This window comes from Armigeres subalbatus, chromosome 2 (assembly GCF_024139115.2).
Source record: "Armigeres subalbatus isolate Guangzhou_Male chromosome 2, GZ_Asu_2, whole genome shotgun sequence".
NCBI classification, from domain to species: Eukaryota; Metazoa; Arthropoda; class Insecta; order Diptera; family Culicidae; genus Armigeres; species Armigeres subalbatus.
Genome location: NC_085140.1, coordinates 76,752,595 through 76,765,384, shown reverse-complemented (window position 1 = coordinate 76,765,384; position 12,790 = coordinate 76,752,595). Strand labels below are relative to the sequence as shown.

The 12,790-nt window shown below is 40.4% G+C and overlaps 1 protein-coding gene across 12 annotated transcripts in view; it reads left to right on the top strand.

Annotated features, from left to right (window-relative positions):
* LOC134209273 (calcium-binding protein E63-1) overlaps positions 1-12,790 on the top strand; it is a 370,945-nt gene that overhangs the window by 290,525 nt on the left and 67,630 nt on the right. For all 12 annotated transcript variants that reach the window (XM_062685256.1, XM_062685253.1, XM_062685261.1 and 9 more), the window contains one exon: positions 422-565. In XM_062685256.1, the coding sequence (XP_062541240.1) occupies positions 422-565 (144 nt within the window). The remainder of the gene's footprint in view (positions 1-421; positions 566-12,790) is intronic.

The following is a 12,790-nucleotide window of genomic DNA, read 5'->3' as shown; positions in this document are numbered from 1 at the left end:
CCGTGTAACACGAACAAGTTAATATATCATACATTATTTCCGGACTTCTTACGTTTTATTGATGACTGTAGCACCCATCCATGTTTTATTTCGCTTCCATTTCATAAACGTTGCCAAACTTGATAACCCAAACCAAAATCGAAACACAATGAAAATGATTCGTATTTTATGTTAATGCCAACCATTACACGCATTTTATGCCATCAATTCCATGCTTCGAATAGCCGACAAAAATCAAACTAGAAAGAAACTTCCTCTTCATCCAGTCTGGCGCGTCGACTGGCGCGCCGACGACGACGGCAGTTTCCCCGAATAATCCCCGCATCATTATTCACCACCACGGCGATAGGCCACAACAGAATTGAATTGTAATTTACCCCCGTCCTAACTTCTCTTTTTTTTTCGGCTTCCCTTCTTTCAGATCTGCGAACGGCGTTCGACCTGCTGGACAGGGATCAGGACGGCCACGTGACGCCCGAGGAGCTGCAGTTCATGCTGCGGAATCTGGGCATCCACGTGCGTGACGAACTCATTGACGACCTGTTGCGAGAAGCCAGCCGAACAGGTGGGTAATTGTGTCTTTGTTGGCTGCTAGGTTGAACCGAAGAATGGGGAACTTTTGCGAAATGAATAGCATACGGCATTCACTCTATCTGACTATGGAAATTTGGCCTAGATTATTTAAAACATATGTTCTATGGAATCAAATAAATCGCTTTGTAAAGTGTGAGGAAACCCCGGATAGGGACACGGCAGGTATTTTCGTATGTTCGTCATAGTCTCGAAAACCAATAAAAGAGACGCTTTTTTGTAAAACTCATACGTACCAAATCGTAAGCTCAGGAGAAACGTTCTGCTATAGTGGAGTTCTAGCAAATGTACGTTGCTTTCGTTGGTTTTAGCCCCTTCGACGATGGACGGAAATACCTGCCGTGTCCCTAATAATCCTCCTTCAGTGTCATTTGTTCGATAATTTGAAGTTTTATCACAAAATCAATGTCATCATATCCCACAAATACGCCAGAAAAGTGAGTTTAACACTAGCTGAACTTGCCAAACGGCTATTTATGGTTGAATGTGAAGCCACTTTTAGCCTAAAGCTGTAGCTTAAAATGGCGTAGCTAAAGACAGGTTGCATGGATTGAACACCATCGTATACGATAAATGCACCACATGGACATGGAGACGCATGGTTGGCATTTATATGGCATGGTTGGTTGGTGTTTATATGGCGAATTAAGGACTGTTCATTTAAAAACAAGGAGTGTAATAGCTTCCCCGATTTCATCGTCGCGAAAGCGGCAACTAGTCGCCACGATTTTATCGTTGGGTCGCTGCAGACAAAGTTCCATTTACGCTTCCAAGGTCTAAGAGACAAAAGGTCGAAGGGACAAAATGTCGAAAGCCCAAATTTTCAAAAATCTATAATTCGGTACACATGAATGAGACGAAATCAGGCATTGAAAAAAATCAGATCATGAGTAAAAATCGACTAAATTCATGCCAACTTGATGCTCTACTGCGGCCCAATCGATGATGCTTTCTAGATCATTGAAATTTGTCGTTCGTTGATTCAAAGTTCAAAGACCTTCATCGCTCACCAATGAGAGGCAACTGAGCGAGGCAAATCACCTGGTAACCTAACAATGAGTTTTATTACCACACGCTGTTAGAAAAATATTTTCTGGAAAATTTACTCCGAGAATGGAACTCTGATACACTGCATGGGATGCTTTGAAACTTTTTCTCCTCCATCCCAGCAACTTGAAAGCAAAGTGAATAAGGCAGAACAACTGATATGTTTTGATGTTTCTGTTTTATTCTAGTAGAGCACTGCCCATGATCGCATATTTGTAACATTTGCATTTTGGTTGATTTTGTAAATCGTTTGTCAATCCTCCCCACAAGCTCAATAATTTCCAGCTTACCACAGATAAGCAAGATAGTAAAGCCTATTTTACTGTTGTGGGGTTAGATGCAGTAAATTGAGCTTTCTGAACGATTCACAGGCTTTTTACAAAATGAACAAAAAGGCGAGTGTTACAAATATGCGATCATGGGTAGAGCAAGTGTAACACAAATGCTCCAGTCTTATCTTCCATGGATATCACAGCAAGTTTGACTTGGCGAACTCTGTTGCTCGTTGTTTACGCAGCAACGATCGCTCATAATCGTTGTTTGGTATCCATCTGAGCAAGGCTCTTCACTCACTTGCGTAGGATGCTATGATTGAATAAGATCAATGCTCGTCCGCTTCACTCAGTAGCTTATAATATTATCATTTTCTAAAAAATTGTCCTTCATTATTTCATGGGCAGTTCTTTAACCAATTCACAGTGAGTATGCAGCAGCCACCGGCCGTTATCAGTTCTTGGGACGGTAAAGCTGAATAATTAGTACTCGTTAAATCGTGCACTTATAGCACGTGTCGCATCTGTCAAAAGAAGCAGTGTAACGTCAAGAGCCCCTCGGTTCAAAATCACCACAGGGTCTGAACGCAGAATAACAGATGAATGTTAAAGCGACATAAGAAAACGTCAGGTAGAAATGTCAAATTATCACGTGTAGAGCAATAGTCATACAAGGATTGAAAGCTAAAATTTATATTTCTTTTATTAAATCATATTTCTACAATTCAAAATAATGTACCAAGATGAATACACCACTGTAGCTGGGTATTCATCTTGGTCTAAACCCTAAAAGCCTAAAGAAATTATACAAAGTAAAACTGAAAATTTTCTGAAGCCTGTGTTTCCGTGAGACAACTAAGAAAGTTCAGTAACAAATTTCTTTAGAAAATTTTCAACGTGGCGTCTACATACTTAATTCCAAGATGGCGGAAAAACCGAATGTGCGGATTGTACACAACCCGATGAAGTGAGCGACATGGTATTCTCAATCCAGTTGAAACCCGAAATTGGGGATAGCAGAGTTGATTTTTCTCTAATCCGTATGTTAAACCTAACTTCCGGAAGTGGTGCGCTGTCTTCATATCGCGAAGCGCTATTCGGCGCACCACTTCCGAAGTTAGGTTTAACGTACGGATTGTGAGAAAATCCAACTGCTAGCACCCAATTTCGGTTTCAACTGGATTTGAGTATCATATGACGCGATAATCAGCTCTGGTTTCACTTCACTTGTGTACAAGTCGATTCAACTGTCAAAGATCGTAGCTGGCATTGCGCGACTTGTGAACCCCATGATCAACACGCAGATGAACAACAATCAAACAATGACTAGAATTCTAGCGAATCGGATCGGAACCGCATCATGTTGGGTTCTAGTTCTAGAAGAAAAACGGCTAGTTGAAGAAGACGAATTAGCAGCAAAACGTGAAATGATGGAACGAAAGCTGGAGCATGAGCAAGAGATGAGGAAAAAAGAGCTGGACATGGATGCTCGGAGACTTGCTGAAGAGAAGGCCTTTATGCAGCGGAAACTGGAGGAGGAGAGGGAGCTACGCAGTCAACAATTGGCAATTAAACGACATTCGACAGAGGGAAAAGCAAAACTTATTCGACAAATGTGTGAGTGTAGCAGCAGAACAAGTGCAGAGAGATAAACGATTTGGATACTATCATCGAGTCTGGGCTGGTAGCCGATAATTTGGTGGAACATTTGGAACTCAATGTCCGAAATATAGTTATATATGTAGACGAACAATCAGAAGAAATAATTTATGGCTGTTACGCTCTTTTCAAATGTTGGTCTAGATATGTCGATGAGCGACATGTAAACATATATATGCTTTTGTCGACGAAGGATCTGAAACCAGTTGGGATTATCTGGACAAACCGGCACCTTGAGCCTACAGTGGACTGGGGACATCAAGCGCAGCGAGCCAAAATCACGAAAAGTTAGTATGGATATATCGGGTTGCGGATTACTCAAGAAATTCAAGCTATATGATGTTCGAACAGTCGGAGGATTGTCGCTGCCAACACAAACAATGAAATATCAGGAGTTGGCCTGTGGGTATTCCCATTTGCAAGGAACTACAAAATTATGAGCAGATTATACCGAAGCAATTGGTAGGCCTAGGTAACTCAAAACTCACTGTTCCCCTGAAAATTCGCGAAGGAGGATGGCGAGAACCAATAGCAGCCAAATGACGTCAGGGTGGACAATATATGGAGGCCAAAAGTCCTTTCGTGGGTCTGACTTTTTGAGAATGCCAGAGGAGTCCTGGCCAGGCCATGATACTACCGGACAAACTACTGAAGAAGAGCTTATTTCGTGTAACATACATTATCCCAGCGGTTCTCAACCTTTTCTAGCGAGGTACCCCTTCGCACTTTTGCTTTAATTGAGGTACCCCCATCTTTTTTTTGCTGTAAATAAAAATAAGTGTTATTCATAAGAATTATGGAAAATGTAACTGAAAATTAACGGGATATACTCTCGGGGGAAAAAATAACGAGATATAACGGGGACTTTCCGTAAGGTTGACTAAAATTTTCATTATTCCGAACTCTTGAAAAAAGGCTTCCGAGTCTCTTGAAATACGGCTTTCGAGCCACTTGAAAGGAGGCTTCTGAGCATCTTGAAAGGACACCTCTGAGCCTCTTGGATGTTTCTTGACCTTTTGAAAAAAAGGCTCCCGGGCCTCTTGAAAGGAGGCTTCCGGGTCTCTTGAAAGGAGGCTTCCGGGCCTCTTGAAAGGAGGCTTCCGGGCCTCTTGAAAGGAGGCTTCCGGGCCTCTTGAAAGGAGGCTTCCGGGCCTCTTGAAAGGAGGCTTCCGGGCCTCTTGAAAGGAGGCTTCCGGGTCTCTTGAAAGGAGGCTTCAGGCCTCTTGAAAGGAGGCTTCCGGGCCTCTTGAAAGGAGGCTTCCGGGCCTCTTGAAAGGAGGCTTCCGGGCCTCTTGAAAGGAGGCTTCCGAGCCTCTTGAAAGGAGGCTTCCGAGCCTCTTGAAAGGAGGCTTCCGGGCCTCTTAAAAGAAGGCTTCCGGGCCTCTTAAAAGAAGGCTTCCGGGCCTCTTAAAAGAAGGCTTCCGGACCTCTTAAAAGAAGGCTTCCGGGCCTCTTGACAGGAGGCTTCCAGGCCTCTTAAAAGGAGGCTTCCGGGCCTCTTAAAAGAAGGCTTCCGGGCCTCTTGAAAGGAGGCTTCCGGGCCTCTTGAAAGGAGGCTTCCGGGCCTCCGAACCACTTCAAAAGAGGTTTCTGAGCTTCTTAAAAGTAGTCTTCCCAGCATCTTGAAAAAGGTTTCCGAAGGCTTCCGAGCCTGTTGATATGAGGCTTCCGGGCCTCTAGTAACGAGGTTTCCAGGCTTCTTGAAAGAGGGCTTCCGGGCATCTTGGAAGGAGGCCTCCTAGCCTCTTGAAAAAATGCCTCTGGACCTCTTGAAAGTAGGTTTTTGAACCTTTTGAAAGGTTACTTTCGATCCTCTTGAAAGAGTCTTCCATAGCATAGCATATAAAGATGCTTCTTATCTTCTTGCAACGAAGCAACTGAGCTTTTAAGAAAAAAGCCTTCATGTCTCTCAAATGGAGGCTATCGAACGTGTAGACTCTAAATTTTAGTTCAGAACCATATTCATAACATATGATTCATTTTGTTTCGATTATGTAGATTGCATAGAAGATTTTTTAAATTCGTTCGTCGTTCTGTCCTTTTGATCTTTTGTCCCACAGCCCTTCATACACTGTGCTGGTAGTACAGGATAGGACAAGACAAAATTTTGAAATAAAAAAAATTATACATATATCATAACTTTACACGAATGCATCCCTGGTGGTGTGAAGTGTCTCTAATAAACAAACCAACAAAACATCAAAACTTTATCAATAAGTTTTGTTTAAAATTGTAATGCATCCGCCATTATGCATTTTTGTCCGAGGTACCCCCTGGGCCCGGCGAAGGTACCCCCAGGGGTACATGTACCCCAGGTAGAGAACCGCTGCACCGTTAATCTATGTGACTAGATTCAGTCGATGGGAAAGACTTTTGAGAAGTACGGCATATGTTTTGCGATTCGTGGACAACGTCTGCTATTCACGAGGTAAAGGAACCACGTTTCGAGATGTATTGAAGCAAGAAGAAATAGAACGAGCGGCTATTGTTTTATGGAAGAAAGCACAAACTGAATATTTCGGTTCTGAAGTCGCTGTTGCAACCAAGATTTTTTTATGTACAGGTTATCCGACTTCGTCAGTAGATGGGAATAACCAGCGCGGAGGGTAAACATACATTTTCAGTGCAAAACGTAAACAAACGAGCATAAATTCCATACAAAAATCCAAGATGGCTGAGTTGGGGATATTGACAAGTCGGATAACCTGTACATAAAAAAAATCTTGGTTGCAACATCGTCACGAAGGACTTCAGAAATCTAGTGCATTATACAAGTTATAGCCGTATATGGATAAGATAAGAGTACTACACAAACGCAGTCGCTTAAATAACGCGGAGTGGGTACCACTGGAAACTAAATATCCAGTCATCCTGTAAGGTAAACATCGTATTACTTTTCTCATCGTCGATGCATTTCATCGTCGTTTTCACCATGGAAATCGGGAAACCATTGCACAGTGTTGCTTTTGTCGATTTCGTGCGCTTTTAATAGCATCGTTTCTGTTGATTTTTTCGCTGTAGTTTGTTTGGAGGAAACGTTAGATATCATAAAGGGCTTTTTTTGAAAAATCTGTGAAATGATTATTCCACCTTAAAGTAAGATAAATATTTTACTTTTCCACCTAAACCAGATATGCGCCTAGTGTCTTCGAGAAAGTTGTAGCAGATGGTATTTTAGGCCACTTTGCCAAAAATCATGTATCTGTGACTTATACTTTACTAGATATGTGACATTTACCGTGGAAGGCCCCTAAAATCATTTTATTGTTCATAACTTTTTATTATATTTTTCAGTCACTCTTACACCCTTCTACAAAGTTGTTTGGCTAATAAAAATACACGTTTTGTAGAACATATTGCGAAGCTCTATCTCTTAAAATTGATAAGTTATTTGAGAAAATATGTTTTTCTAGGGGTATTTGAGAATCGTATAACTTGGTCCGGCGCAAAATGGCGCAGACAACTTTTTAGTTCTCTGAAGCTGCTGTATGTTGACTCTTGCCTAGCGATTGAAGCTTGTGTTTACACGAAATTACAAACGAGTTATATAGATTTTAAATTTTCTTGTTTTTGGCCTTACTCGTACACTAAGATTATGTATAGGCTATAGGATCGCACTAAAAACCAATATTTGATGGTGGCCCATAAGTCCATAGTTTTATATAGAAATTCGATAAACTGAGCTGATGTCTGTATTTGTGTATGCATTGTGAATGAAATCAGGAAGGTCTACGAAATTCCAAAGTTGAGATCTTTGGTCGCGAATGTTACAAAAAGCTTTGTCTGGTGTAAAGTGTTCCGTGCTAAACCCCATTTTTCGCCTATGGCACCTCTGCCAAAAGTTCGAGTTACTCCTTATGTACAGCCTTTCGCATATGTTGGATTGGATTAATTCCGCCCCTAATAGTGAAAGTTGGGCGGAGCGTTGTTAAAGAGTGGATTGCACTATTCACTTGTTTGACTATTCATGCTATTCATTTGGAAGTCGTACATTCATTGTCAACGGAGTCCTGTGTTTTGGCGATACGAAGGTTCGTGTCTTGTCGTGGAGCACCGTTGGAGATATTCAGTGACAACGGTACCAATTTCTAGGGGGCGAGCAGCCAGTTGCGTGTCTAAGTCATTTTCTAATCATCATCCTGTATAAGCCGTGGATGTTATTGGTTTTAATTTAACTTGACGTCGTTATTGGTTTTAAATAATAAATAAACATTAGCCTTTTAATCCAAAGCTGTACATAATACAATTAAATGAATATTATTCGATGAATCAATCGTACGAAAAATAATGTTAAATAACACTCAAACACCCGTTTTAATGTATTTTGCACTACACTTACGAAAACACATCTGCTATGGTACACAACACGAGCAAGTTGAACATGATTCTAAGTTGTTTATAACATGTCCCAATCGCTCCTCTATTTGGCCAGTTGTCTCCCCTATGACGCTACCTATATCATAATTTTGCTTTGTGTTGTTTTCAAGACTATAGCTTTTCAATTCTAACCAGTTTTGTAATTTTCTTTTGTGCCTTTTGTCCTTTCGACGTTTTGTCCCTTCGACCTTTTGTCCTTCGGCCTTTTGTCTTTCGGCCTTTTGTCATAGATTCCTTCTGCCTCATACGCAGGTGGTCGTGGGTTCAATCCCAGGCTCGTTCCATTCCTTCTATCCATATATTTATCATTTTCTAGCAATCGCTAGAACTGGAAATGAGCTAGAAATGGGCCATTTCCATCTTCCTATGGAGCTACAAACTTAATTATTTCTAGCAGGTAACTGTTAAAATCCGAAATGAACGAAAAAAGCTCGTTTCGACATCCAATTAGAATATACACCACCCTTTCATTACTATCACATTGGCAACCACCCGTTAACCAAGACGAATTTCTTCCATAGAACCCAAACCCAAAATTCCAATAAAACTCCGCATGAACTCGTGGCGAGTACGCAGAGGTGTTCTCGGCTTGCAGTGGGCGAGTGATTGCATTATCAATTCCTTCACATCCCCGATAGACCGTGGGGACGTGGTCAGCGCCGTTATTCACCTTTTACAATACTAGAGCTCTTGGACTGTTAGAGAGCAAATCTTATGCTTCCATCCGTTGGTCCCTTGTGTAATTGTGATTGTTTTGGTCAATCACGGGGTAGCAACTATGAAATGCACGGTCATCATGCTCGCTCATGCTCATGTAGGAATGTTGGGATTGTTAATGTCCAAATGATTTTGTTATGCTATGAATGCTATGTATTTTTTGCCTTTCTCGTATACTAAGTATATGTAAAGGCTATATGTTCGCTTCAAAAACAAACTTTTCATAGAAGGCTCGGAGACCCATAGTGTTATATACCGATCGACTCAGCTCGACAAATTGAGGTGATGTCTGTGTGTGTGTGCGCACCAAAAGAGCAAAAAGTTTAGCACACTTTTTTGCACTTACCCTCAACCTCAACCAGACGCTGTTGTACGTAATAACAGTAGTACAGGGTTAGACAAAAAGGTTGAGAAACTTTGTCGAAATTCCAATCAGCATAACTTTGTGTAGAATAATCCGATTTTGATAAAATCGGGTCCATCAGAAGGGGACATTCTTCTAGTATACTGTCCTCATGCAAAACCTCAGATTGGCATTTGGCCACCGGAAAAAAATTGTGTTTTGCGAGGGTAGGTTTAAAATGCATTTTTTCTACTGCTTGTCATTTAATGTGACGTTTACTTTCCAGAGGCGTCGCGTCCGCATGTGCAACCTGTGCACTGCACATGTTGCAATTTTATCCCCAACATTAAAACTCTAGATAGATTTCTTGTCTGTCTAATTCAAGCATGAATTTGAATTATGTGCATTTGAAAGATGTTTCATGCAAATTTGACTATTAGATACATAAACCGAAAATATGCATGTTTTTTATAGGCGGCATGTGATGTGAGGCAACCAAATGCTGCGATGGGGACGCGTTATATTTTTCTCTACGATACCGACACCACATGTTGTATCAACAGTCAACACGGAACTTTCAGCCGAGAACGTTTTGTCATGCATCATAGGGTAAAATGCCCATTAGTGGACCCTCCAGCCATTTTTGCATTATTAAAGCACAATTCGAACATTTTGCTATGAAATTCTATCGGGAGAACCTACCTTACAGTCCTATGATTTGATTACATGCATTGGAAATGCCATGGAAAGTAAAATAAATGATTTTTTACAATTCTATAAAAAATAAACACGAGAGTGTCCATTATAGGAATATTTTGGGGGGTCCATAATAGGGAAGAAGAACGTCTCGAAACGGAACATAAAAATCAAATGAAGTGTCGACTATAGGGAAGCAATTTCCTATTATGGACCCCCAGGGGGTCTACTATAGGGCGAATTCAGTTAGACTTTAAAATGTTAATTTCAACGAATAATGTCGAGTATTTGTGTGTTTCATGTATGTATCGTGAAGAGGGGATGCAGAGCTTGATATTAGATATACCGTGCGGGACCGAAATCCGTACAGCTCCGAAATCCGTCCACCTCATGAGAAATCAATAAATTAAAGGGGGTTAAAGGTAATTAATGTAGGAATAATTAATCTTATCCTGTTCAGATACTTGACAGTAAGCTTTAAGGGCATACAATTGGAAAGAAGGCTTTGATATTAAGACAACAAAAATCAAAAACAAATCTCCACCCACCAAACGCGGAGTTTGTGCCGCCATTTTGTTTTCGAGTAGAGCATAATTGCACCAAAAGTAACTGTGTTTTAATTGCTAATTGCAAATCATTACATAATAAGCGGAACACAAATCGAAGGGATCGCTTCTCAAGGTGCGTATCGAACTATTTACAGAGGTAGTTTAGTCAATCAGACTGTTTCAATTTAAATATTAAGTTAAAAAATAGCTGTACGGGTTTAGATTTTTTGATTCGAAATCCGTCCATGGTGGACGGATTTCGAGTCAGGAGTAGTTGATTTAATTCATTATTTTATCATGTTTTTCATAGTTTTTAATGATTATATGTGAAACACTTGAAAAGTAGAAGCCTTCATGCGCCTGTGTAAATGACAAACGTTTTATTTACATTCGATTCCTATTTTCTAATAACTTTTTCATATACTAAGGTGCTTAAGTGTACGGATTTCGATGCCCCACGGTAACGCAGAATTAATATTTTGAAAATTTCCACTCCTTATGCCAGGAAGAGCAAAATTTCGCTACTAGGGGGTCCACTATTGGGCATTTTACCCTACACGCATTATTTTGTATGTGTGGATCATCTGCTCTAACCGCAATCGGCGATGTATAGGTAGTCGTTGTATAGGTAGTCCTCGCTGGCGGTGCACGGTTTGGTGCTTATCGAGAACCGCTTCAAACAGCGCATGCGCGATTCTGTGAAGAGAAGAGTAAAACGCGAGCATTTCTGCTTCCTCAAAGCGTTCCTTGACGAAAGTTCCGCTTTGTATAAGCAACGCGAAGCAAAAGCTCTTTTATTAAATGAGATGGCCCGTTTACACATCCACTAATCCTGACGACAAAGTACTGTCCGATAATACTAACGCAACATTAGCTCAATTTAAACAGAAATTATAATCTGCTAATAAGCGCAATAAAGCCAATACGCCTATTATATTAGACATTGAAGTATCCGATAATATTAACATATTGGTAACAGACGTTAAATCTTCTAATGAAAATCTATATTGTCGCAGAATTAGCGAATATGAAACGGGTCAACATTTTTGAAGAATTTATTTTTAAAGTTTTTTTTCGAGAAATTCAATACATTTAGTTAGGGATGGGGTAAGTCAAATGTCAATGGTCCACACAAATTTATGATTTTTTTTATGAGCAAGTTTCCATGCTGATGGACGGAAAACTTCTCGACATCTGTCCATTAGCATTAGCATTAGCATTGAGCAATTTGCACAATCTCGTAGGTGGTGCAAGCCAAGTCTATTGTATGAGAGTAACATCACTTTCATCCTTTACCACAGCATATTGATTTGGCACTAATCACACATCCTTCCGAATGTTGAGGAAGGGGAAGCATGGTTAGTTCGACACCTACTTAAGAAAGATGCAGAGAACTCTACGACCTCTCATAGGTGCCACGGGAGGTTTTGGGATTGTGTGGAAGGTTATAACAGTAGGAATCGTTTTGAACCCACGACCTCCTGCTTATAAGGCAGAAGCGGTAGCCACTAGACCACCGAGCTCGTGGAAAACTTCTCGACATCTGTCCAGTCCAGAATATTGATCAAGGATATAAATTGTAAATAGAATAATTATTAATTGAGAAGAGTAAGGGCTATGAACTTCATTGTTTTCTTTATTGTACAGACTTTATTTTTCTGATATGACATGCTATTTACAAATTATTATTAGATTGATATATTCCAATTTCCTTTTCTGTATTTAAAACTTCGTCTCATTTTACGAATAACTCAAATTATAATTGAAAGTGCCAGCTCAATAATTTCCGAATGTCTTATTTGCCACATTGGAAACGATTCTGATGATAGTAATTTTTAATTTTACTTAAATCACTTTGAAGCTCAGTTAAGTTTGAGTTAATTCAGAAAATAATAAGTAGCTAAGAACCAGTAAGATGCAACAAAATAAGCACATATTGAGAAACGCGCTGGAAAATTATTTGTTTAACATTTCAGGTGTTTTTCTCGAAATATTAAAATAGTGCACATGTTAAAGAATTGATCACGCGACGCCTCTGTGACTTTCATCATGTTTTGTGTTTTTTGTGTGTTTTCAAAACTAGAACTAATATGCTGGCAGACCCCTGTACGTATTTCCCAGCAATTGCAGTGTCAATACCTATCGATGTAAGTTTGGAATGTTCGTGAAATTAATATCATTGCAACCACGTAAATCGCTCATGGGATACGGTTTGCGGCAGAAGATGTTTTCCGAATGGCGTTTGATTAGTTTCAAATGTGCTTTCCGGAGTGGTTCTGGCGTTCTTGAACTTTTCCAGCATTCAGCCGCAACTGGTCACGTCGCGTCGTCCCGAAGGTGTCCTGTTGTTTACTTGATTGCTAATAACCATCAGTCGCTGCAAGGGTAATCAGCGTCAACACTCGACTCGACCCTGTTTCGATTCGCACATACCTCACCATACCATGCGAAGAAGTTTCCTTAGACGGCTCTGGGGCCGACAAGGCGTCGTCGTCAAGTAATTCACTTCACTCAAGAACCGTGACCACACAAAGTAGCAT